The following is a 27,339-nucleotide window of genomic DNA, read 5'->3' on the forward strand; positions in this document are numbered from 1 at the left end:
GCAGAGGAAGAAGCAGGCTCCATGCAGGGAGCCTGATGTGGGACTCGATCCAGGGTCTCCAGGATCACGCCCCGGGCTTCAGGCAGCGCTAAACTGCTGCGCCACCGGGGCTGCCCCTATTGGGGTTTTTTTAAATGTTTTTAGGAGTTTCTGGTTTTTTTGTACTATACAATATGGATTTCTTAAGGATGACAACAGTTGCCAATTATTGAGTGCTTATCATAAACCTGTCATTGTTCTTTTTCTTTTTTATTGTCATTGTTCGAACCACTTCATCCTTGTTTTCTGAAAAGTCACCCAGCAGCTCCATGATATGGGTACTGTTATTCTTCATTTACATGTGAGTAAATGGAGGTTCAGAGAATTTACGCTATACCTACTAAGTCCATGCCACCAAGGAGGCGACCTGTATCAATCAGCCCATGGACAAAGGAGTCTTCAGAATATTCAAGCCAGAGAGGATTCCCAACACTTGTCAGATTCCAGCTGAGCTCTGTCCTTACCACATTTCCCCTCACTTCTGCCTTAATCATGAGATAATCTCTTAACTTTGGCCTATTCTTTGTTCCACTTCCTGGACTTACTGCTATCTGACATGTGATCCTGTGACATTGCTGTATTCATTGCAATGGTTAAATGAATTTGAAAGCTTCCTGAGTGTTAGACAATCCATCTATCCTTTCATGGTCTGGAATCTTGTGTTCTCCTTTAAAATATGAAGACTCTTCTTCTAAAGGTGAAGAAAGTTTAAAGCCTAACATTCTGAGTGGTTGTATATACCAGACTGGAACATAGAGCCAGAATTATTGCTCAGTTTTAGAATCTGGACAAATGAAACTCTTTTGCACCTTAGCTTATATTTGTCTTAGCTCTAAAACTCCTAGTGCTGATTACAAACTCTGGGATAAAGGATAAGATAGGATAAAGGATTTTTGTCAAATGGTATTAGTAATGGGGGCGGGGCTGCTCTTCTCTCTCTTGCTTTCTCTAAAAGGGGAAGAACAAGCTATTGAAAGAAATGAACAAAAAAAAATAAAAAATAATAAAATAAAATAAAATAAAATAAAATAAAAAAGAAATGAACACAGTAGAGACTTCAAGCTAACACTGGTCACTCTTGCTCACTCTGGAGTCTGGCCACAAGACAAGCATTGTCTAGAGTGGCCAATAAAGATATTGGCCTAAATACTGGAAACTAGAAAGAACAGCTTTCCAAATGAATGACAGCTAACCAAATTAGTAGGAAGGGTCACTTTCTGTGGGTTTTGTTTTCCTAGCAACTTGGGAAGAACGTGGCCTCTCCTAAGTGTTAAGGTAAGTAAAAACAATGATGTTGCTATGAACTGGGTTTCTATTGCTGCCAATTGGATGCTTCCCATATTTTGCCTTGCCTTAGCCTCACAACAACCCTGTGAGGTAGACACTATTAATATCTCCACTTTACAAATAAGGAAACAGAGACATGAAGAGATTAACTCAGAGAGAGATTTCCAACTTCGGTCTTGATCTGTGGAATGCTATATGCCCACAATTTTTCCACTATCCCATAAAAATAGAGTGGGGAAAAAGAAGCAAACAAGTAGGCCACCCACAGTGTCAGCTCCCTACTCTGGACTATCACCTTACTCCTATATTCCTCATACTCCTCTTGTATTTTAAATCATCTTATACCAGTTTCATAACTGTATCGAAGATCTCTGAAAGCAGATATTTTATCTTGTACAATGTTGTACCCTCAACATTAGGAAGAATTCAACAAGTATTTAGTGAATAAAAGAAAGAATGAATGAATAAACTTTGCTCTCCCAGGCCTTGTATCTATCTCCTGCCACATTAAATCTAAATTCCTTGGTGTGATACTTAGTGACAATAAAAATATTGGCCAACAGGAACTGAACTGGACAACAGTAACAAAACTGAATGGTTACAATGCAGCCAACTTCTGTGCAATGCCCTTTACATTACACCAGAACATTTTGTGTCCACAATGACAACAGACAGACAAAGAACAGAGATTTAGGATTAAACCCAGGTTGTCTCATGCCTAAATCTACACAGTCAGCCCTCTATCCCAGGATGCCTCCCAGCTACTACCTATCTGCTGAACTGGAATTCCCACTTCTTCTCAATATATATCCTCCACTTAAGCCTAGTTTCATTACTGTCCTTCCTTTCTAGAAGCCTTCCCAATTTTGTTCCCAGCTCCTCTAGTGCCCTGATCTTTCTTTCCCTTCTTTTCACTCCCAGACTTCTCAATTCAAGGCATCTCCACTAACTGGAACATTCCCTGATTACTCAGGCCCTAATTTACATTTCAATTAATGAAAGCATGCCAAGCTGAGCTCTAAAGTAAAAATGTGTCTTATTCCTGCCAGGGAGATATAAATGACTCAAAGCGTTCATGAAACATTGGGCAGTCTGACTAAATTACCTCTGCATTCTTATTTCACAAAATTAAATGTATTTACTTTACGAAACATCTTAACTTTACAATTGAGAAACCTGGTGGACACCATCTTAAGCAAGTTAAGGTATTAAAATTAAGGTGGTTCAGGTTAACCTCACCAAGAACGGGACAAACCAGGATTAGGGATGTTCTGATGCAATATACTAAGAAGGACATCCCACTCTGCCATGAGGAAACCTCAAAAGAATCAAACTAAGTTATTTCTAAAAATACCTGGTTTTTAATCTTCAAAAAACACCAATGTCCTGAATTATTGGAAAAAGGAGCTGTGCCAGGTGAAAGGGTATTAGAGGGACAAGATAATGAAATATTCTGCATTGGACTTGTCAAAAGTTCAGAAATAGCCAAAGCAAAACCAGTGAATCACTGAAGAAGTAGTAAAAGTTTCTTCTGCACACAGGAAAAAGACAATTCACAAATGGAAAGCACTCAAACCACAACGTGGAAAGAGCCCAGGGGTATATCACTAGAACAGTAGGCCACCCCCCCCCCCCCATCCAGTTCCTCTTTCCACAGTTTCAGCTCCCTGCGGTCATCCCTGAGGTCTAGAAGCAGATGATCCTCCTTCTGACACATGGTCAGGTCAGTAGCAGCCTAACTACAGCACAGTACCTCCTGTCATTGACTTCACCTCATCTCATTACATAGGAATTTATCATCCCACATTATCACAAGCCAGGTGAGTACAGTACAATAAAACATTCTGAGAGATCACATTCTCATTACTTTTTTATAGTATATTGTTATAATTACTCTGGTATTGTTTGTAATCTGTAACTATGCCTAATTTATAAATTAAGCTTTATCATAGCGAAAGAGGACTACAACTGCCTCTGTTTTGACTTTCTAACTTACACTGGCTACCTGCAAGTACCCACCCACATTTGCCCCATACATTCCTAATACAAACTCGGAAAGTATTTTCAGCACTTTGGAGACAATTTTTAAGACGTTAGTCTGTGGCGTTCCTGGAATTGGCCTTACTGAAATAAATTACTTTTTTGTTCCACCAACACTGGTTTCTCTGCCTTTGAAGTTTGCCAGCAGTAAGTGGCTGAACCTGGTCTGTTTGGGCCCCTGAAGGGTTACACCCCCTTACACCCATGCACTCTTACACCCCTTACACCCATGCACTCTTGGTACAACAGTATTTCTAGCAAAAAAACAAAGCAAACAAAAACATAGTGTTTACAGTGATGAGGGAACACAGGGCTAGCTGAGGACGAAGCACGAGCCTGGGGCAACACACTGGCAAGTCCTAGAAAGAGGCAAAGGGACATTACCCTTTGGACTCAAACTGCCTCGATGTTAATACTTTGTTAAGGGCAAAAGGCAATCTTAGCCCAACCCCCAGGATCCTGTAAGTCTACTTTTACTTGTTGGGCCAGCGGGATCAAGGGAGATCGGGAGGCACCAACAAAATAGCAACAGACCTGTGGAGACCTGTGGCCTCCACCTCAGAACTTTCCCATCACCTGCAGACCGCGAGGACCTGTCATCAGGGGGAGCCTGGACCTATGCAGGAAACCTGAACCGTGCTTACCCAGACCGCATATAAGGCCATGGGCAGTTATTGCCCCAGGCTGATTTCACCAGGAACAAGCCTAAAACCTATCACCCCTTGCAGAGACACAACCCCTTACCCCTCCCCACTTAAAAAGCCTGCTTGCCCTCCCCAGCACGTGACTTCCCCCACCCTCTATTTCCCTGCTCTCTCCCTCCCCTGCGGACCCTGAATCTCGCAGGAGAGCCCGTCCAATTGAAAGCCTGTTTCAACCAACTTTTGCCTGACTCTCTTCCATTTCACTACCGATGGGATTAAACTTGACATTTGGTGCCGAAACCCAGGAGGAGATCAAGGCCCCACGCTGGTGGGGAGCCTCTCTCTTCTCACCACCAGGCTCAATGCCCCCCGGGGGTACTTTTGACTAAACCTGACATAACATATAAAAATTCCTTTAGAAAAAAAAAAAATTCCTTTAGAAATTTCCTTTATCTCTAAACCCCCAAGACCAGTGTTGGCAATCATCCCCCAAGCATATGGCCCACGGATATACATCTGAGGGGTCTCATGATTAAGATTTTATTAGACGGTAATAAGTGACCTTTTCCCAACAATAGCTAGCCCCCTCAAGGTCCTGGAAACCTTGCCTCCAAAATTCCTTAGAGAGTACACTATCCTCAAACCCCTCCCAACACCCAGGTCACAGGCCTGGGACAGCCACTCTTCCTGCCCATGGGTCCTGTCCCCGTGCTTTAATAAAACCATGATTTTGGGACCGCCTGAGTGGCTCAGCAGTTGAATGTCTGCCTTTGGCTCAGGGCCTGATCCCAATTCCTGGGATAGAGTCCCACATCAGGCTCCTTGCATGGAGCCTGCTTCTCCTCCCTCTGCCTGTGTCTCTGCCTCTCTCTCTCTCTCTCTCTCTCTCTCTGTGTGTCTCTCATGAATAAATAAATAAAATCTTAAAAAACAAACAAAACCATGATTTTGCACCAAAGGCATCTCAAGAATTCTTCCTTGGTTGTCGGTTCCGGACCTCACCCATAATTCCAAAACTTCATCATACAGGGTTTGGTGCTTCCATGGTTTCAGGCATCCATTGGATGGAGAGGGTAGCGGGGGAAGTCAGGTCTTGGAACATATCCCCAGCAGATAAGGAGGTTATTAAGAGACTACTGTGTGGTGACAAAGACAGTGACTATCCTCCACAGTAATTAATTATTATATTATTAGAATTTCCTTAAATGAGAGGGAATTGGTCTTCATATCAATGTTGGGGAAATAGTTCAAGTTTTGACAATGATTTCCCGGAGGCATAAGTTAAAAATGACCCAGGTCAAGTTAGTATTGCAAAATAAACTAAATTGTGATGCAAAATGTTAGGGTTCAGATCAGATGATTAACAAAGAATTCTTGTCTGGTGTCAAAAGGTAGTTTTATTAAAGCATGGGAACAGAACCTGTGGGCAGAAAGAGCTGCAAAAAAAAAAAAAAGAAAGAAAAAGAAAGGAAGGAAGGTAGAAAGAAAGAAAGAAAGAAAGAAAGAAAGAAAGAAAGAAAGAAAGAAAGAAAAGAAAGAAAAGAAGGAAAGAAAGAAAACGAAAGAGCTGCACTGGAGTTATGAGAGGTGACTGATCATACACTCTCATTTTGAGAAGGAATTAGGGATAGTGTAAGTCCCTAAGGAATTTAGGGAGCAAGATTTCTGGGAGGCCAGTAATCATTAGGGAAAGGTCATTTATCATTGTTTAGTAAACTCTCAGTCATGAGACCCTTCAGACCCCTATCAGTGGGCCATATGCTTCAAGGATGATTGCTAATATGCATCTTGGGTGCCAGAGGTAAAGGAAGTTTCCAAAGAAATTTTTAATATGCTAAAAGAAAACTTACAGGATCCAGGGGGGTTGGAATAATGTAAAGCTAAGACTGCCTTTTGTCCTTGGCAAATTTGTTTTTTTGCTTTTGTTTTTAATGAAACACTTCACAAACTTGTGTGTCATCCTTGCATAGAGGCCACACTAATCTCTGTATCATTCCAACTTTAACAAAACATGGGCTGCAGAAGTGAATACACCCTTAACAAAGTATTAACATCAGAGCAGCTGAACTCCCAGAGGAAGGTCACTCTACCTGTTTTAAACACTTGTCAAAGGGTTGTAATTTTTTTCTTTTGCCTTTATTTCCCATTCAGGTTTGTGATGGAATTGGTTTTGTCTGCTCAGGCAATTTGTAGGGCAGATCTCCATTTTTTATCAGATTTAATTGTAATGAAAGGATATTATTAGGACATTTGTTGAAATTAGAATATGGATTGTAGATTATTTAAGAATATTATATCAGGGTTTGAGGTACCTGGCTGGCTCAGTTGATAGAGCATGTAACTTGATCTTGGGATTGTGAGTTCAAGTCTCACAGTGGGAGTAGAGCTTACTTTAAAAAATAATAATAATTAGAATGCTCTCCCAATTCTCAGCTAATAATAATAATAATAATAATAATAATATAAATAAACAAAATATTGTATCAGGATTAAAATTCTACATTGGATAGCTGTGCTATAATTATTATGAGAACTCCCTTTGCTCTTAGGAAATACACACTAGGAGTGCAGGGGCATAATGTATCCAATTTATCCTCAAATCACCCCCCCCAAAAAATACACATATGTGGCAAATGGGCAAAATGTCCCCAATGGGAGAATCTAAGTAAAGGCTATATGGGAGTTAACTATACTATATTTGCGACTTTTCTGTAGTTTTACATTTTTTCTGAATAAAAAACTAAAGCAATTTTGATGAAAAATTAGATGACCCAAAGTGCTCAAAGAAACTTAATTCCGAAAAAATAAAACAAAGAAAACAAATTCACCAAGGAAAAGAGCTAACTGTGTAAAATAACAGAATTACATGTCAAAGGGGCAATCAAAGCTTACAATTCAAGGAGGTATGGCAAGTATCCAAAACAATTGTTTAGTATCTTCACATCTGAAAATGGCTTATGTGTCATTTAAGTGTTGTATTTCATGAAATGTCTTTCTGCAAAATGGATATTTATAATGAAACCCATCTCTACATACATCCCTAATCACTCCCTCTAAACTTAAGAGTCTTGGGGTTTCTTACATTATTGTATTTCCGAGGGATTTTGGCAATAATTCTAAAAGTTGGGAAATACTACCTTTGTCATCTACACGGGCACTTCTGGCCCTGCTCAGAGACTAGAAACATAGGCAGGCACACTCTTTGAGGAGTGTCACAACGGCCTGCTTGCTTCAGATAGCTCCCTCCCGGTTCTGCCCTGGCACTGCCATGTCCTCTTGGTAGGTAAATGAATTTTTGTCTTTTTCAAATCTTCTTGATCTGAAATTTCACTATTAGAGCCAATTATTTGAATTAGAAAAAAAAAACTAATTTTCGTGAAACTGATTATCAAAGGCCATTATTAAAAGTCACCCATCACCTGAAAACGTGAGTATGTAAGTAGAGGAGAATAAAAACAGCGAACACTTACAGAGAGTCACTTGCACAGGCTTCAGCAACGCCGTCCTCCTCTACTCTCAGATGTAGTCCAGGTGGGTTGGAGGCTGCAGAACTTGCCAAGGCAAGGCTGAGGATAAGCCCAGGCTCATCACTAACTGGGCTTCCTGGTCAAGGACATGAAGATAAAGTTCTTGGGGTGTCTGGATGGCTGAGACGGTGAAGCATCTGCCTTCAGCTCAGGTCATGATCCCAGGGTCCTGGGATAGAGCCTTTCATAGGGCTCCCTGCTTAGCGAGGAGTCGGCTTCTCATTCTTCCTCTCCCTCTGCCCCTCTCCCTCTGCTCAGGTTCTCTCTCTCTGTCGCAAATAAATAAATAAAATCTTAAAAAAAAAAAAAAAAAGAATAAAGTTCTTGGAGAAATTATATCTCTTCTCCCTGCCTATTACGGAGTCTGAGATCATCAACTTTTTTTTTTTTTTTTTCTGGATATCTCTCTTTAAAGATTAGTCCCAGGGATCCCTGGGTGGCACAGCGGTTTGGCGCCTGCCTTTGGCCCAGGGCGCGATCCTGGAGACCCAGGATCGAATCCCACGTCGGGCTCCTGGTGCATGGAGCCTGCTTCTCCCTCTGCCTGTGTCTCTGCCTCTCTCTCTCTCTCTCTCTGTGACTATCATAAATAAATAATAAAAAAAAAATTAAAAAAATAAATAAATAAAGATTAGTCCCAACCAAAAGGAGACCTGCACTGCCCAGTGGATTGAATCCAAGGCATCTGTCACCATCCAGAACCAGAATAGCCAAGTTGGTTCTGAATGTGCTCCCAGGAGGCAGCCTCTGCCACATGCAGGGCCATGGTCCTGGCTCACCTCTCTATAGACAAAGGGCATGAGCTTACCAAGAGATCAAGACCAGCACCTTCCACACTCCCTGAAAGATAACAGGCCACTGTGTCAACGCCGGTATGCCCCATCCCTGCCCCCGGAAGCAAGAGCATTATCTGGGCCCAAGATGCTTCTGAGGATAACTGATGCAGACAACCGCTAGGCCTCCAAGGCTGCACTGCCACCCCAGGCAACTTGGCCAAGGCCACCTGTCATTCGGGCTCTGAGATCTGCAGCTATCTCACCAAGACGCCTCCAGGAAGAAACCCTGTTCGCTGCATTTCCCTATCAGCAGTTCATTGACCTAGTAAAGACCCACAGCAGAGTCTCCATGAAGAGGATCCAGGCTCCAGCTGTTGCCAACACAGTGTTTTTATACAAGGAGAGTAAACTGAATTAATGAAGCCTGTAAAAAAAAAAAAAAAAAAAAGGAATCACCTGTGAGATGTGTTAACTGGGCCTCACCATCAAATGTCACTGCTGCTGCAGGTGTCCTCAGTGCACCCCGAGGTGATACTTAGTTATGGTCATTTTGCAGAGGCTCAGCAAGATTGTGCAGGTCTCTTATTGCCCCACACTGGGAGGCAACCGGGCCGGCCGATTACCGCCTTGAGGAAACCAAGCGTCTGGCCCAGTAAAGCTAATAAATACCCCGGCGCGGCCCCCAAGTGGGGGCCCGAGCCCCAGGCAGCGAGGCCCGGCTTTAGGCAGGTCCGCCTGGGCCCCTGCGCGCCCGCCCACCGAGCACTGTCCGCGGGGCACTGGGGTCCCCTTTGAAGAGGCCTCCCGGGCGCGCGCACCTTCGTCCCGGGGCTGCTCCCGCCTCCTCGGGCTCCCGCCCCCGCCCCCGCCCCCGCCCCCGCCCCGCCGCGCAGAGCCGCCCCTGAGCGCCCGCGGCCGCCGCGCGAAACCCGAGCCCGGACGCGGCCCAGGCCCCAGCGCGCCCGCCCGCCCGCCCCGTAGGCCGCTCGGCGCCGAGCCCCAGCCCGCCCGGCCCCGCCATGGCTGCGCGCGCCTTCCGCCGCCTGCGCCCGGCCCTCGGCGCCTGGGTGCGCCCCGGGCTCTGCCGGGGCCTCGGCCCCTGCGCCCCGCCTTCGCCGCCCGCCGCCAGGTGAGCGCCCGCGGGCTCCCCTGGGCCGCCGGACCCTGCTGGGGGCTGCGGGGCCGCGGGGGGTGACACCCCGACCCTGCTGGGGGGCTGCGGGGGGCGGTGACACCCCGACCCTGCTGGGGGGCTGCGGGGGGCGGTGACACCCCGACCCTGCTGGGGGGCTGCGGGGGGCGGTGACACCCCGACCCTGCTGGGGGCTGCGGGGGGCGGTGACACCCCGACCCTGCTGGGGGCTGCGGGGGGCGGTGACACCCCGACCCTGCTGGGGGCTGCGGGGCCGCGGCGGGCGATGACCCCCCACCCTGCTCCCCGGGGCCGGGCGCGGTGACACTGCCCCTTGGCCCGCGGAGCTCAGCAGCGCGGGGGCGGCCACCTGGGCGGAGCCGGGCCGAGCGGGGAGCGGGGAGCCCCGGGCTGGGGCTGGGCCTGGCCCTGCGCCTCCCGGAGCCTGGACCCGACCCGCTGGGGGGGGATGGGGGCCTCGCGGGGTCCCCCGCAGGCGCGGGAAAGCCCGAAGCGGGGTTCGCCAAAGGCTCGGGGTCAGGTCCTGGGCGCTCCGGGGCGCGCTCTCCTGGGCCCTGGGACGCGGCCTCCTGGGGGCGCGGCCGCGAGATCCGGAGCGGGGGCGGCCTCGGCCTCACAGCGCCCCCCCCCCCCCGAGAGGGCCCCCCAGAAAGCAGCCCGCCCCATCACACAAGGGCCTCGAGATGTATTTAACAAATCCTTTTGAATTGATTAAACTCGGAAGAGAAAATAGTTTCTAAGTGGCTCCGTGCCTGTGAAGGTAGCGTTGGTAGGATCAGGAGCTTTAGATAAAAGCTTAAAGTCCGTTCATCGGAGGAGCTGGAGGCCTCAGGATCACCCACTACGTGTGGGGAGGATGACGGAACCATCATGTAGCTCGTGACAGCGCTGGTGGAATCTGAGATGCTGCGGGAGCCGAAAAGATCTGTTCCTCCTGAGGGCCGTGGGGGAGACTTGACTGAGGAGTGGGTGCACCTTGACTTTGGGGGGGTGCACATACTTTTCTGAGCTCTTCCCCCCAGAACTTCCTAGCACTGTGATCCTCAAATTTTTATCAGGGCTCTTTCATTATTCCCTTTAAGTTAGAGGACCCCCCCCCCCCCAGAAAATGTTTTTTTTTAATTTTTTGATTGATTGATTGATTGATTGATTGATTGATGAGGGTTGTATGCATATGGATATCAAGAGATAACCACAAAATAAATTTTACGAATATTTAGTTCACTAAAAGTAGCAACAGAGATTATGGTAAGAGAAGTAAGACATGTATGATCTCATTTATAGATGGAACCTTAAAAACAAACGCATAGATACAGAGAACAGATTTCTGGTTGGGGGGCGTGGGTGTAGGAATGGGTGGAGAAAGTCAAAAGGTACAAACTTCCAGCTCTAAAGTAAGTCATGGGAGTGTAATACACAGCATGGTGACTTTTTTTTTTTTTTAAAGACTTTATTTATTTATTCATGAGAAACACAGAGTGGGGGCGGAGAGAGAGAGACACACACACAGGCAGAGGGAGAAGCAGGCTCCATGCAGGGAGCCCGACATGGGATTCGATCCTGGGTCTCCAGGATCACGCCCAGGCTGAAGGAAGCGCTAAACGGCTGAGCCACCAGGGCTCCCCCAGCGGGGTGACTTTAGTTGATACTGTATGTATATTTCAAATTTGGTAAAAGAGCAGACCTTAAGGATTGTCAAAACAAAAAAATTATGTGTGGTGATGGATGTTAACTAGACTCGTGTTGATTATTTCATAATATATACAAATATTGAACCATGTACATCTGAAACACATGTTATTTGGCAATTATAGCTGAATAATAAGTAAAAGTAACAGTAGCAAACCCATTACCGTGTCAACATAAATAACATTTCTATGAAAAGTAGATTTTTCAAAAAAGAGACAACTTTTACATTTTTACAGATCCTTTAATGTCTGGCTTAGCAGAATACATCTCAATTTTCATATCTGTTTCTGCATTACATCTATTGGGATAAGTTATTTTGGTTGGAAGTATAGAAAAAAATCTAAGAGAATTTTGGAAAAAGGAGGAACTGAGCGACCCTCTGAATAGGTCAGGGCCTGAAGTCTTATTATAGCAGGCTTCTTAATGTGCATATGAATCATTCAGGGAATTTGTTAAAATACAGATTCTGATTCAGTAGATCTGGGGTGAGGTATGAGATTGTGTATTTGTAACCAATTCCCTAGCATTGTTGAAGATGCTGGTGGATGTATTTTAAATAATAGAGCCTAGCCTATTAAATTAATAGAAGTTGATTTTTGTTCAGTTTAGATTTCCTGGTTTTTATAGGGAGAAAAATGGCCAATTTATTTATTAAAATTTTCTTCGTTTTCAAGAAATGAATGCTCCAACATACTTGGCGCCAAGTGTTTTGATTTTTTTCTGCATAGTCTCTCTTGAACACTTTTGACTAACCTGAAAAATCTTTATTCTTTCTGTCACCTCTTTCACTTTCGAGTGTCTTGGTGTATTTTACTTAGAAATATTCCAAAGGTTTCCTTAAGGTAATATGGACTATAAAATGTTAAGATACAGGAAGACTGGACTATAAATCCCACTCTTACTTGCTAATTATGTTGACAAACGACTCAGTGTTTCAGAGCATCAGCTTCCTAGTCTCAGCACATTTTTTTTCCTAAGGAAAAATTCTAAGTGTGAAAAACCTAAATGGACAAATGTGTGCATTATAGTTGTATTTCTACTAGCAGGAAATTGGAACCAATCATATTGTTACAGGATTTCTTTTCCTTTAATGTTCACTGTTCTTGGTCACCCCACTTCAAAGAATGAAGAGGTAGACCAGGCCAGAGAGTGGTGGGCAGCAAAGTTTATTGAGCGATAGTAAAGTTTATTGAGTGATTGTGCAAAGCTCCCAGAGAGGGAGGGGATCCTAGAGGGTTGCCATGAGAGTTCGTAAGTCTAGGGGGTTGTATGAGCTTGTTGGCAGGCTGTTTTGGTCTGATTAACCTTCCATACACTTGTCATCCGAACAAGTTTTTGTCATTTGGGAAAGGGTGGATGGCTCTTTCCAGGGTGGTATAAAGTCCTCTATGGTTTCCTCTTAGGGTGCGGCCTCCTTGTCCTTGCTTGCCTTTCTTCCACCTATACTTCATCAATTTCAATTAAGCGATAAAGTGAATTTTGGTCTATTTGATGTAAAATTATAGTGGTATGCAAGACCCCTGCACATCCTGGTCCTGTTACCTCTGACTTCATCTTCTCCCGTTTTTATTCAATCCACATTTGGCCTCCTTGCTCTTTCTAGAACACATCAGATATCATCCTGCCTGCCACTCTTTGCTCTAATTGTTTTCTTGTCCTACAATTCTTCTACTCCAAAAATCTGCTTGGCTGTCACTTTGAGGTATTTTCCCAAATCTCATTTTTCTAACTTAACCTACCTTGATTGCACTATTCTGTACTGCAGCCATTGCCCCTGCCTTGTCCCACACATTCTGATCTTTGCTCCACTTTTCTTTTCCATAGAATTTATCACTTTCTCCTTTATTCTATAATTTGCTTCTTTACTGTATTATTTATCATTATTCAATATCCCCTTCTAGAAATGTGAGCTTGAAGATAGGGATCTTACTTTTGCACTCCTATAGCTCAAGATACCTGAACAGTGCCTGGTACATAATGGGCACTCAGAAAGTATATGTTGACCAAATGAATGAATAAGCTATTAAAAACAATGATTTGAATGACTGAGTATTAATTCTGAAGGCAAAAGGCAGATGGAAGTATAAAAACTGTAGTATTACATGTTCATAGCCAAAGATTACCATTTAAAAGGCATCTCAAATTATATTAATGAACTCCACTAAAAGTTGCATATAAAAGATAAACCTAAAAAACAAAATGACAAAAAATGCATGTTAAATGCACTTCTTAGTCCATGCTGTCATTACAAAATAGCATAGACTGGATGACTTGAATAACAGAAATTTATTTCTCCTAATTCTAAAGGCTGGATAATCCAAGATCAAAGTATTGATAACTCTCCCTTTTGTAAGGCCACAAATCTTCCTACATTAGGACCCCACCCTAAGACCTCATTTAAGTAATTTCATCCTCCAGGCCCTATCTCCAAATACAATCACAATGGGAGTTAGAGCTTCAACATGAATTTGGGAGTTACATAATTCAGTTCATAGCATCAAATAAAAATACATAAACTAAAACACAATAATTCATTTCATGGGGGGGGATAGAAAAGTTGACACAACCCCATTGCCAATAAACAAAACCATATTTTAAACAAAAACACTAAGAAAAAGAGGAAGGGGAGAGGAAAGAGAAAAGAAAAAAAAAAAAAAAAGCAGAGTCCATCTAAGGAAGAGAGAAACCCCAAATGGAGTTTCATGCAAAACAGAAAAACAACCTTTGCCAATATTTGGATATATGATAAAGTTTTTTAGATATGAGGTTGAAAATATTCAAAGTGGTACACAGATTTTCAAAATCTTTTTAGCGGTGCCCCAAGAGGGAAATAAACCTGAAAATCACTGAACTAAAGGAACTACAGAGCAATCTTAGGTTAATATGGGGGGAAAAGGAGAAGGAAGGGTCAGTTTCTGAAGATCTTGAACAATTAATTCTGTGCTAATCTTTATAGAGATTCATCCACAGTTTTTTTTAGTTACACCCAGATTGCCTCTAATATGTCAATAGCATCCTCATTGTTTCTCTCTTACACACCTGCCATTTCAAATTGTATGATTCTAAATTAAATATTAATTTGGATTATGGAAAAATTGTTAGTATTAATCTTAAACATCATCATGACATGAAAACTTATCAATATTATTCTATGGTGGTATTTGAATTTTACATAATATAATTTACATCATGTGACAACACTGTTTTACCTAAGCTCAGACATGTGGTTAGTCATAAGCATGATGTCCTCTTTATGGCTTTGGAAGTGAAGAGTGAGTTGGATAAAAGGACAAACTACTTGATCTCATCCAGGTGAGGCAGATCCTGTCAAAAGTGGTAATGCTCAAATCTGAACAGGTCAGGTTTCAGACCCTCTACCCACCTCTGTAGTGTGTCGGTGGGGGGAAAAATCAGTGTTTTTCCATGTTGTTCAATATAATTAACCTTCCATCCTGTTCAGTGGCATTGACTTGGATTATGAAGAGTAACAACTCACTTAATTTTCTTAATGTATATGCATATTTTTCAGATGTTCTCATTCCAGAGGGAAGGAACGTCTAGAGACTCCATCTGCTAAAAAATTAACAGATATAGGAATTAGAAGAATCTTTTCGTCAGAACATGACATTTTCCGGGAAAGTGTAAGGAAGTTTTTTCAAGTAGAAGTGGTTCCTTACCATGCAGAGTAAGTAGGACATTTTCCTTTAAAGTAATACACATAGGGAAACAATGCTATTTAAATAAATTTTAAAATATACAATGAAAAATAAGAAAATTTGAAGATTTGCAACTCGAGTAGTAATTTGAATATTCTGGTCAAGTGACAAATAGTTAAGTAATTAATTACACATTTTTTTTTCTACTTCATGAGTGAATTAAAATACATAAAGGCTCAACAGGACAGCATAATGCAAATCTTGGTTGGCAATTGGCCACCTTAAAGTATTTTTTTTTTTTTAAGATTTTATTTATTCATGATAGATTGAGAAAGAGAGGCAGAGACACAGGCGGAGCAGGCTCCACGTAGGGAGACTGATGTGGGTGGGACTCAATCCTGGGACACCAGGATCACACCCTGGGCCCAATGCAGGCGCCAAACCGCTGAGCCACCCAGGGATACCCCTTAAAGTATTTTTACTACTGGATGAGATATTTATTGATTAACTGATTAATTACTGATTACCTACTTTGTTGCCCGAAAAACTGTCATTTCTATGAAAATAGGATTTTACTGTATTTCCAAAATTTACTCATTGCTAATACTTTACTACGATTAAAATATTTTTAAAATGTTTTGGGGTCACCTAGGTGTCTCATTTGGTTGAGCATCCCACTCTTGATAACTGCTCATGTCTTGATCTCAGGATCAAGCCCCTCTCACACATGCACCTCCCCCTGCCCCCATTGAGCTCTGCACTGAGCTTGGAACATGCTTAAGATTCTCTCTCCCTCTCTCTCTCTTATACCCACCCCCCTCCAGCTTGTTTGCTCTCCCTCCTTTAAAAAAATTTTTAAATACCTCTCATTGGGATGCTTGGGTGGCTCAGCGGTTAAACTCCTGCCTTTGACTTAGGGAGTGATCCTGGAGTCTTGGGATCGAGTCCCACATCAGGCTTCCTGCGTGGAGCCTGCTTCTCCCTCTGCCTGTGTCTCTGCCTCTCTCTCTCTCTCTCTCTCTCTGTCTCTCATGAGTAAATAAATAAAATCTTAAAAAAAAACACCTTTCATTAAGATTTTATTAATGCTTTTTCAGTAAAAATGACCAAAATTAGCTAAACTAATGCCATGACTAGTTTTTAGTGAAAAGCAACTATTTCTTAAAAAACCAAAGGAGAAAAAAAATTAAAAAAAAAAAAAAACAAAACCAAAGGAGAGTGCCTGGGTAGCTCAGTCAGTTAAGCCTCAGACTCCTGATTTCTGCTCAGGTCATGATCTCAGAGTCATTGGATCAAGCCCCATGTCAGGCTGCCTGCTGAGGATGAAGCCTGCTTAAGATTCTCTCTCCCTCTTCCTTTGCCCCTCCCTGCCTCACGTGTGCATGCTCTCTTTTTCCCTGAATGAATAAAAATTTTAAGAAAGAAAGGGAGAGAGAGAAAGGTTCACTCTAGGAGGATCTTTCTTTGTTTATTGCTTTATTTATTTGAAACTTTGCTCCAGAAAAATTGTTGGTGAAGATTAGAAGTAAAAATAATAAAAGTTGACAAATTTTAGGTTAATGATAAAAATACTTCCAAAGCTACTTTAGGCAATAATTACATCAAAATATACATGATAATTAAACTCTTTCTTTTAAAATTTCTTGAGGTATCTGTGTTTACTTTTAATCCGTATCTTCAATAATATACTTATTTACTAACTATATCTAACTACCACTTTAAAAAATAAAACAAAAGTTCTCAGATTCTTGATCTCTTTCCTCATTATGCTGCTCTCATTTTTATTTTTATTTTTTTATTTGTTTATTTTATGCTATTCTCATTTTTAAAGAAGAAAAGCAGAGGTTGCACAATCTTATGCAAATATCTAATCTTTTCAGAAGTTCCTTTGACAGCTCAGCTGCAAGATGCTTCTGTTCTTCTTTCCCACTTAATCTTCAGATTGCCTGCTCTTCTCACCTTTTATGCATGCTCATCCCTATAAGTTTAGCACTTTAAGGAAATATACAGTGGCAGTTATCTTTAGAGGATAGGTTTGGAGAAACTCCCATGACTATATGGCACATTTAAAGTTGTATCCTAAGAGTACCAGCTGAGAAACTGTACCCATGAATATTAGTGGATGTAATTTGCAGGTCCAATAAATAGTCAAGGGAGGAGAAAAGTGGCAAGTTGAAGAAATAAAGAAGAGAAGAAGAAGGAGGACAAATGATAAAAGAGTTAGATGTAAATAGAAAGGGGTGCTTGGTTAAGCATCTGCCTTTGTTTGGGTCAGGCCATGATCCCAGAGTCCCAGGACGGAGCCCCGAGTCCCAGAAGCATCTCCTTCTCCCTCGCACATACTCTCTTTCTCTCTCTCTCAAATACATAAATAAAATCTTTAAAAAAAAATTTTTTTAAGTTATGGCCCATGTCAGCAATAATTACCTTAAATTAAAGGAACATTCCTATGCAGTATCTTTCATAAATTCAAATTATGACCATTCAAATAATATGAAAAAAGTTTTTCTGATTTTAAAATGTTTACTGTTTGCAGATGGGAGAAAGCTGGTGAAGTGAGTAGGGAGATTTGGGAAAAAGCTGGAAAAGAAGGACTGCTTGGTGTTAATATTGCAAAACATCATGGTGGTATTGGTGGGGACTTGTATTCGGCAGCTATTATTTGGGAAGAACAGTAAGTATGTAGACATTTGAAGTGGAATCTTGGTTGGTAAGCATGCTGCTCACTTTTCTGAGAAGACAATGAATTATGCTTTTTAATCTTAATAATATTGAAAACTCAGTGTAAAATGTGAATGAGTAAACCCCTTATAACTCTTGTACATTTTTTTTAATGTGGAAAGATAGGAAAATGTCCTTTTAAATTATTAAAATAGGTGCTGTTGAAAATTAAAGAGATCTCGTCATTTTTAGTTGCTTCATGTTTTTTTTCTTCTTTTAAAAAAAGCTATTGAAAAAACCATTGGAAATATATTTCTATCAAATATACTTAAAGCTTAATGTATGAGAAGAAATAAAGATTTCATTTTGTGAACTGGCAAAAGATTTGAACCAATGGTTCATCAAAACAAAATTCAAATAGGTTCTTTTAGATGAAAAAAAGTTCATCCTTACTATTGATCAAATGCAAGTTAAATTAACCTGGAGGTATCATTTTGAGTATTTGGAAAAAATCAGTGAAAAAATCATAATACCCATTGCTGACACAGTTGCAGTGAAAATGAGATACTCATACTATTAATGGCATTATATATTAGGACAATAAATACTTTGGGGATTAAAAATGACATATATAAAAAATGAAAATATTTCTGCTTTTTGATCTAGGATGCCACTTTGGGGAATTTATTATGAGATAATAATTTGATAGAAAAAAGAGGATCTATGTACAAAAATCATTGTCATGTTAGATCATAATCCTCCAAATATAGAAGCAATCTAAATGACTGGTAGTGAGGATGAATGAGTAAATTGTATTACATAAACCATTTGGAATATTTTACAGCTATTTCAGATATTTGTTGTGACAGCTATATATAAAAAAAGGACTTTTTCATGTCACATAATTTTAAAAAATAGTTAGGTATAAATTCCACTATATTAGAATATATTCTTATGGCAAAAGTACTTTGCCAAAATGAAAATAGTTGCTATGTTATAATAAGACAACTGTAGGTGATTAATACTTTAAAATATTTTATCTTTTAATTTATTAGGTAAGTATTCATGGAGCTCTGTTAGAGTACCATTAATTGCGCTAGTGACAGGAATTAAAAGATTAATAAAAATTAAGAGAGAAAATCTTCAAGAACTTCCTACATTTGTGGGGAGACAGGCTATTATCACACAATGTGCTAAGACTTAATAATGGATTGTTGTTTAACTGAAAATCAAAGAAATAAAAAATAGAAAAAATATGTTGTGCTTTAAATTATCTTCTTTTTTTCTTTTTAAGAGCATATTCAAATTGTTCAGGCCCAGGATTTAATCTTCATTCAGATATTGTCATGCCCTATATTGCAAACTATGGCTCAGAAGAACAAATTAAGCACTTCATCCCCCAGATGGTCAGTGGGAAATGTATTGGTGCCATAGCGATGACAGAGCCTGGGGCTGGAAGGTAAATCAACATTCATTTGGTTTTGAATTTTTGGAAGCAGTAACCAACAGCATTTATTTTCTTAGTACTCACTTCATAGACCTTTGAACAATATGCAAGGAGGGGTACAAAGATGAACACAGGGGGACACCTGGGTGGCTCAGCCGTTTAGTGCCTGCCTTCGGCCCAGGACATGATCCTGGAGTCTCAGGATCGAGTCCCACATGGGGCTCCGCGCAGGGAGCCTGCTTCTCCCTCTGCCTATGTCTCTGCTTCCCTATCTGTGTCTCTCATGAATAAATAAATAAAATCTTAAAAAAAAAAAAAGATGAACACAAGCATAATTTACAATCTTTTTTTTTTAATTAATTTTTATTGGTGTTCAATTTACCAACATACAGAAAAACACCCAGTGCTCATCCCGTCAAGTGTCCACCTCAGTGCCCTCACCCATTCCCCTCCACCCCCCGCCCTCCTCCCCTTCCACCACCCCTAGTTCGTTTCCCTGAGTTAGGAGTCTTTATGTTCTGTCTCCCTTCCTGATATTTCCCAACATTTCTTTTCCCTTCCTTTATATTCCCTTTCACTATTATTCATATTCCCCAAATGAATGAGAACATACACTGTTTGTCCTTCTCCGATTGACTTATTTCACTCAGCATAATACCCTCCAGTTCCATCCATGTTGAAGCAAATGGTGGGTATTTGTCGTTTCTAATGGCTGAGTAATATTCCATTGTATACATAGACCACATCTTCTTTATCCATTCACCTTTCGATGGACACCGAGGTTCCTTCCACAGTTTGTCTATTGTGGCCGTTGCTGATAGAAACATCGGGGTGCAGGTGTCCCGACGTTTCATTGCATCTGAATCTTTGGGGTAAATCCCCAACAGTGCAATTGCTGGGTCGTAGGGCAGGTCTATTTTTAACTCTTTGAGGAACCTCCACACAGTTTTCCAGAGTGGCTGCACCAGTTCACATTCCCACCAACAGTGTAAGAGGGTTCCCTTTTCTCCGCATCCTCTCCAACATTTGTTGTTTCCTGCCTTGTTAATTTTCCCCATTCTCACTCGTGTGAGGTGGTATCTCATTGTGGTTTTGATTTGTATTTCCCTGATGGCAAGTGATGCGGAGCATTTTCTCATGTGCGTGTTGGCCATGTCCATGTCTTCCTCTGTGAGATTTCTCTTCATGTCTTTTGCCCATTTCATGATTGGATTGTTTGTTTCTTTGGTGTTGAGTTTAATAAGTTCTTTATAGATTTTGGAAACTAGCCCTTTATCTGATATGTCATTTGCAAATATCTTCTCCCATTCTGTAGGTTGTCTTTTAGTTTTGTTGACTGTATCCTTTGCTGTGCATAATTTACAATCTTGAGTAACTTCAAACTCCAGTAGGAAAATGAGTCCTTATCACATATAAATAACAATAAAACATAATATATGCCATTTTGAGATATTAGCATGGGATGATGCAAGTAAAATGGTGGGATATGACTTGAATTTGGAGCATAACGAATGTTGGATGTGATGAGACATGCACGGGGAAATGTCTAGCAGGCTATTAGAAATAGGGATTTGGAACTCTGAAGGCTTGGGTGGCAAGAATTGGAGCAAGGGGAATGAAGAAGATTATTTATTCAGTCATGTGAAGGTTACTTACCAACTGCCAGTTACACGTGCTGAACAAAAGACAGTGTTCTTTGTGCTTATTGAGGAGAATGACAAAAAGCACATAAATAAATGTATCCTTAATTATAAATTATGATAAGTACTATGAAGAAATACATACTAATGGTGCATGTGTGTTTGGTGGGAAAGGGAATGAATTTAGTTATGAGTACTAGGGAAGGCTTATAAAAAATGGTTACATGTAAACTGAGATGTGATAACTTTGTAATGTAACTTGATGTCTGGAATTGTGATACTTCCAGGTTTGTTTTTCTTTTTCAAGATTGCTTTGGCTATTCAGGGTCTTTTGTGATTCTGTACAAATTTTAGGATTTTGTTCTAGTTCTGTGAAAAATGCTTTTGGTATTTTTTTTTTAAAGATTTTGTTTATTTGAGAGAGAGAAAGAGAGGCACAAAAGCTGGTGGGTGGCAGAGGGAGAAGGAGAAGCAGGCTGGATACCAGGATCCCAGCTGAAGGCAGACACTTAACCAACTGAGTCACACAGGTGCTGTGCTATTGGTGTTTTGATAGGGATTGCATTAAATCTGTAGATTGCTTTGGGTATAGACATTTTTACAGTGTTTGTTCTTTCAGCCCATGAGCATGGAATATCTTTCCATTTCCTTTGTGTTGTCTTGAATTTCTTTCTTCAGAGAGGTCTTTCACTTCTTTGGTTAAGTTTATTCCTAGATACTTTATTATTCTTGCTGCAGTTGTAAATGGGATTTTCTTAATTTCACTTTTTGCTGCTTCATTATTAGTGTATAGGAATGCAGCAGATTTCTGTACATTGATTTTGTATCTTGGAACTTTACTAAATTCATTTATCAGTTTGAATAGATTTTTGGTGGAGTCTTTCAGGTTTTCTGAAAGATACATAGTATCCTCTTTGCCAATTTGGATGCCTTTTATTTCTTTTTGTTGTCTAATGGCTGTGGCTAGGACTTGGAGTACTATGTTGAATAAAAGTGGTGATAGTGGACAACCATGTGTTTTTCCTGACCTAGGGTTTGAAAAGCTCTGTTTTCCCCCATTGAGTTTAAGGTTCACTGTAGGTTTTTCATATAAGGCCTTTATTATGTGGAGGTGTAATCCCTCTAGACCTATTTTGTTGACAATTTTTATCATGAATGTATGCAATTTTTCAAAAGGTTTTTCTGCATCTATTGAAATGATCATATGGTTTTTATCCTTTCTCTTACTGATGTGACATATCACATTGCTTGATTTGTGAATATTGAACCACCCTTGCATCCTGAGAATAAATCCCACTTGATCATAGGGTGAATGATTGTTTTAATGTATTGTTGGTTTTTTTTTTTAATATTTTATTTATTCATTTGAGAGAGAGAGAGGGAGAACACGAACAGGGGGGAGAGGGGGAAGGAGAAACAGACCCCCCCACTGAACAGGGAGCCAGATCTCAGGACCTGGAGATCATGACCTGAGCCAAAGGCAGACACTTAACCACCTGAGCCACCCAGGTGCCCCTGTTGAATTTGTTTTGCTAGTATTTTTACATCTATGTCCATCAGAGATATTGGCCTGTAGGTCTTTCTCTTTTTTTGTGGGGAATCTATCTAGTTTTGGTATTGAGGTAATACTGGCTTCATAGAATGAATTTGGAAGTGTTCCTTCCTCTTTCATTTTTTGGAATACTTTAAGTAGAATAGTTTTTAACTCTTTTTTAAATGTTTGTTAGAATTTGTCTGTGAAGCTGACTGGTCTTAAAGTTTTTTCTTGGGAGTTTTTTTTTAAATTATTATTGATTCAATTTCATTACTGGTAATTGGTCTGTTCAATTTTCTATATTTTCCTGCTTCAGTTTTGGTAGGTTATGTGTTTCTAGGAATTTATCCATTTCTTCTAGATTATCTAATTTATTGGTATATAATTTTTCATAATATTCTCTTATAATGGTATTTCTGTTGGGTTACTTTTCATTTGTGATTTTGTTTATTTGGTTTGTCTCTCTCTCTCTCTCTCTCTCTCTCTTTTTTTTTTTTTTTTTGGATGAGTCTGACTAGAGGTTTATCAGGTTTTATTTTTTTTTCTTTTCTAAGAATCAGCTCCTGGTTTTATTTACCTGTTGTGTTGTTTTGTTTTTTTAGTTTCTGTATCATTTATTTCTGCTATATTATTTCCTTCCTTTTGTGCATTTGGGGTTTTGTTTGTTCTTTTTCTACCTCCTTTAGTTGTAAGGTTAGGTTGTTTATTTGAGATTTTTCTTGCTTCCTGAGGTAGATCATATGTACTGCTATAAACTTCCCTCTTAGAACCACTTTCACTGCATTCCAAAAATTTTGGAGTGTTGGGTATTCATTTTCATTTGTTTCCATGTATTTTTTGGATTCTTCCTTGATTTCTTGATTGATCCATTCATTGTTAGTAGCATGTTATTTAACCTCCATATATTTGCCTCTTTTTAGATTTTTTTCTTGTGGTTGATTTCCAGTTTTATAGTGATGTGGTCAAAAAAGATGCATGGTCTGACTTTGATCTTTTTGAATTTGTTGACACTTGTTTTATGGCCTAATATGCGATCTATTCTGGAGAATGTTTCAGTTATATTGCAAGCCATATTGCAAAGCTGTAATAATCAAACAGTATGGTACTGGCATAAAAATAGACACATAGATCAATGGAACAGAATAAAAATCCCAGAAATAAACCCACAATTATATGGTCAATTAATCTTTGGCAAAGGAGGAAAGAATATGCAATGAGAAAAGTCTCTTCAACAAATGGTGTTGGGAAGCTGGGGAGCTACATGCAAAAGAATAAAACTGGACCATTTTACCCTATATATAAAAATAAACTCAAAATGTATTAAAGACCTAAATGTGAGACCTGACACTGTAAAAATCCTAGGAGAGAGCACAGGCAGCCATAGCATCATTTTTCTAGATGTCTCCTGAGGCATGGGAAATAAATGCAAAAATAAACTCTTTGGACTACCTCAAAATTAAAAGCTTCTGAACAGCAAAGGAAACAATCAACAAAAATAAAAGACAACCTACTAAATGGGAGAAGATATTTGCAAATGACATATCCAATAAAAAGTTAGTATCCAAAATATATAAAGAACTTATATAATTCAACATCCAAAAACCAAATAATCCAGTTAAAAGATGGGCAAAAGGAGACATGAACAGACATTTTTTTAAAGAAGGCATACAGATGGCCAACAGACATAAGACAAGATGCTCAACATCAGTCATCATCAAATATAAATCAAAACCACACTGAGATAACACCTCACACTTGTCAGAATGGCTAAAATCAAAACACAAGAAACAAGTGTTGAAGGATGTGGAGAAAGAAGATCCCTCATGCCCTGTTGGTGAGAATGCAAACTGGTGCAGCCACCGTGGAAAACAGAATAGAGATTCCTTAAAATTTTTAAAATAGTACTATCCAGTAATTGCACTACTGGGTAATTATCTGAAAAATACAAACAGACTAATTCAAAGAAATGCATATACCTCTGTTTAGTACAGCATTAATTACAATAGCCAAATTATGAAAGCAGCCCAAGTGTCCATCAATAGATGAATGGGTAAAGAAGTACACATATAATGGAATATTATTCAACCATAAAAATGAAATCTTGCCATTTGTAACAACCTGGATAGAGCTGGAGAGTATAATGCTAAGTAAAATAAGTCAGTTAAAGGCAAATACTATATAATTTCACTCATATGTGGCATTTAAGAAACAAAAGAATGAAGAAAAAAAGACAAACCAAGAAACATACTCTTAACTACAGAGAACAAGGCGGGTTACCAGAGAGGAGATGGGTGAAATAAGTGATGGGGATTAAGGAGTGCATTTATGGTGAGCACTGAGTAATGTGTAGAATTGTTGAATGTTTACATTGTACACCTAAAACTAATATAGCACTGTATGTTTAACTATATTGGAATTTAAATTAGAAAATTAAAAAAATAAAAAACACTTATATTACTACATTTAAAAAATAATAAGCTGGAATGTAATAAATAGAGACAGAACAATTATGAAAGAACAGAGGGGCTTCCACATGGTGGTACCAGACCTTCAAGGATGAAAAGGAGAGCAAGGAGGAAACCTTGGGCATTATGCTTCCTTTGGAACTATACCAAAGACAGAGCAGCGACAGAGAGGGCAGGATACAGTTTGAAGGAAATCTAGACAAGTGCTCTGTCATAAGCACCAGGGAAAGCGAGTTTGAAAAGGTGACAGGACTGGCGTGAGAAGTTAGTAACGTCAAGGTGACAAAGATGTTGAGGACTGAGGAAAGGGTTGAGGCAGGTCACTGATGATCTTTTGTCATTTCAAGTAGAAGGTAGGGGTAGAAGTTACTTCAGAAGGGAGACCAACAACAGGAAACAGGCAGTGCAGAGGAGCAACCAGATGATGTGCCAGAGGCAGTCATCGGAAACCCAAGGCTTGTTCCTGCAAAGATCAGGCCCTAATGTTTTAAATTTTCTTTATTGACGGTGCTGTTTATTTTTCAAGGTTCAGATTCCATGGTGTCACTTGGCAATATGCTTAAATTGTATTTATGCTTACTGAATATAAACCTATAATTACAGGCCAATAATGATACTTAGTTTTGCCAAAGATAAAAGGTTTTTGTTTACTTCTTTCACCTAAAAACGTGGTCGAAAAGAAATACGAATATAATCTTCCTTTGCTTTTAAGATCATTTTTCTAAGGCAACTGGGTGACTGACCAATATTCTGATTGCAGTTGTGTTAGCTACGTGATACTGTGTTTCTGTCCCAGGCCACGGCATGTTAGTTCTCACATAGAGGAAACAATAAATGAGAGATCCTAATTTATCCCCAGTTTACACATGCAAACAAAGGCTTGTTTGATTTTTGTTTATTTAAATTTTCTGCCCTCATCTGTGGTTAGTTGTATGTACTTAAGGAAACTGAGATTCAAGGTAAATGCTCTAAGAGAGTATGTTATTTTCCTATGGTTTCTGTAACAAATTACCACAAACTTGCTGGCTTAAAAAAGACAGAAATTTATTCTCTCATAGTTCTGAAGGCCAGAAGTCCAAAATCAGTATTAATCAGCCCAAATCAACTTATCAGCAGGGCTGCACTCCCTCCAGACATTCTAAGGCAGAACCCATTCCTTGTGTCTTCCATTTCCTGGTGGCTGACACCATTCCTTGCCTTGTGGTCTTACCATTCCAACCTGCCTCTGTGGTCACATTGCCCCTACTCTTTTGTCTGGGTAATCTCCGTCTGCCTGTCTTTCACAAGGACATTTGCATTTAAGGTCCACCCATCAGCTAATCCAAAATAGTCTCCCAATCTCAAGATCTTTAAATTAATCGCATCTGCAAGACCCTTTTTTCTGCATAAAGTAACACTTAACAGGGTCTAAGGATTAGGATCTATTATCTTCAGGGGTCATTAATCAGCATGATACAAAGAGCAGTAAACAAAGTGCCATGGGATATAGAATATAAAGACCATATGAAAGAAGGAGAATCAGAAAAATTTCACAACAATAAATGACACAGACTCTTTATACATGATGGTACTTGTAGGATATTTACAAAAATAGGAAACTGCCTAAGTGTTTAACAAGAGATGGTTTTAAGGGCAGCCGGGGTGGCTCAGTGGTTTAGTGCCGCCTTTAGCCCAGGGCCTGATCCCAGAGACCCGAAATCCAGTCCTACATTGGGCTCCCCGCATGGAGCCTGCTTCTCCCTCTGCCTGTGTCTCTGCCTCTCTCTCTCTCTCTCTCTCTGTCTCTCTCTCTGTGTGTGTCTCTCATGAATAAATAAATAAAAATTTTAAAAAAAGATGGTTTTAAAAAAATCATAATAAATCTATGCTGATGATAAAAGCAACCTTATAGGAAAGCATTAGATATTGTTTAGAGGTCAAAATCATATGTATGGTTCCAGTTTTATAAAAATACATATATGTGTGTATCTGTTTCCATTGAAAAATGCTAGAAAGATGTATTTTAGACATGTTTATTCCAGGAGGTAAAATTGTTTTCAATATTTTTTTCTTTGTGTGGAATATTGTCTATATTTTTCCTATTTTAATTGTGAATATTTGTTTATTTTATATTTAGAAAAATAAGCTATTCCACTTTTACAGCAGGGTTAGAGGAAGCATTTGAGATGTAGCTTTTTTTTTTTTTTTTTTTTTTTGGACATTAAGAAGATTGTTTATTAATGATATTTGGTCATCGCTCATAGTTCCCTTCCTCTGAATAACAAATATTAAAACACGTAATTGTAATCTAAATGTAATAACTTTTATCTCACCATTATAGATTAACAATTTCAGAGATGTTGAACAAGGGTATAAACTTGTAACTAGAAGATGAGTAAGTTCTCAGGATAAAGCACAGCATCCCATGGGACGTCTGGCTGCCTATGTCCGTGGAATGCACCATTCTTGATCCTGGGGTGGTGGGTTCGAGCCTTTGATTGAGTATAGAGATTACTTTAAAAAAATAAAATCTTAAGAATAATAGTAATGATAATAATACATAAAAATGCAAATAAATAAACAAATAGCCTCTGAAGCTGAGTATGGGTAATACTTTCCAATCTGGCCATTTGGCTAACAGATTTGACTATTTTTCTAGCATGGGGTACCTGTCTGGCTTAGTCAGAAGAGCTTGTGACTTGATCTTGGAGTGAGATTTTAAATGGCTAAGTTTTGATCAATAGAGATAGAGGAGGGAACCAAAGTGAATGGAGGCAGTTATATACAAGGTGACAAATAATC

The 27,339-nt window shown here is 40.0% G+C and overlaps 1 protein-coding gene, 1 long non-coding RNA gene and 1 other non-coding gene across 9 annotated transcripts in view; 1 reads left to right on the forward strand and 2 right to left on the reverse strand.

Annotated features, from left to right (window-relative positions):
- The window catches only part of LOC112922593 (uncharacterized), a 168,566-nt gene extending 159,408 nt beyond the window's left edge, over positions 1 to 9,158 (reverse strand). For all 7 annotated transcript variants that reach the window (XR_011997909.1, XR_011997906.1, XR_011997908.1 and 4 more), the window contains exons 1-2: positions 8,770 to 9,158; positions 7,481 to 7,830 (exon numbers count right to left, since the gene is read on the reverse strand). This is a non-coding gene — a long non-coding RNA (uncharacterized lncRNA). The remainder of the gene's footprint in view (positions 1 to 7,480; positions 7,831 to 8,769) is intronic.
- On the reverse strand, positions 5,936 to 6,037 carry LOC112922620 (U6 spliceosomal RNA). Its single transcript, XR_003235501.1, has one exon. It is a non-coding gene; the product is annotated as a U6 spliceosomal RNA (small nuclear RNA).
- An 81-nt stretch (positions 9,159 to 9,239) lies between the features above and the next one.
- ACADL (acyl-CoA dehydrogenase long chain) overlaps positions 9,240 to 27,339 on the forward strand; it is a 48,213-nt gene continuing 30,113 nt past the window's right edge. The window contains exons 1-4 of the mRNA XM_072741952.1: positions 9,240 to 9,442; positions 14,685 to 14,840; positions 17,348 to 17,485; positions 18,767 to 18,931. Coding sequence (XP_072598053.1) covers positions 9,333 to 9,442; positions 14,685 to 14,840; positions 17,348 to 17,485; positions 18,767 to 18,931 — 569 coding nt within the window. The 5' untranslated portion in view covers positions 9,240 to 9,332. The remainder of the gene's footprint in view (positions 9,443 to 14,684; positions 14,841 to 17,347; positions 17,486 to 18,766; positions 18,932 to 27,339) is intronic.

The sequence above is a fragment of the Vulpes vulpes genome, chromosome 16 (genome assembly GCF_048418805.1).
Source record: "Vulpes vulpes isolate BD-2025 chromosome 16, VulVul3, whole genome shotgun sequence".
NCBI lineage: Eukaryota > Metazoa > Chordata > Mammalia > Carnivora > Canidae > Vulpes > Vulpes vulpes.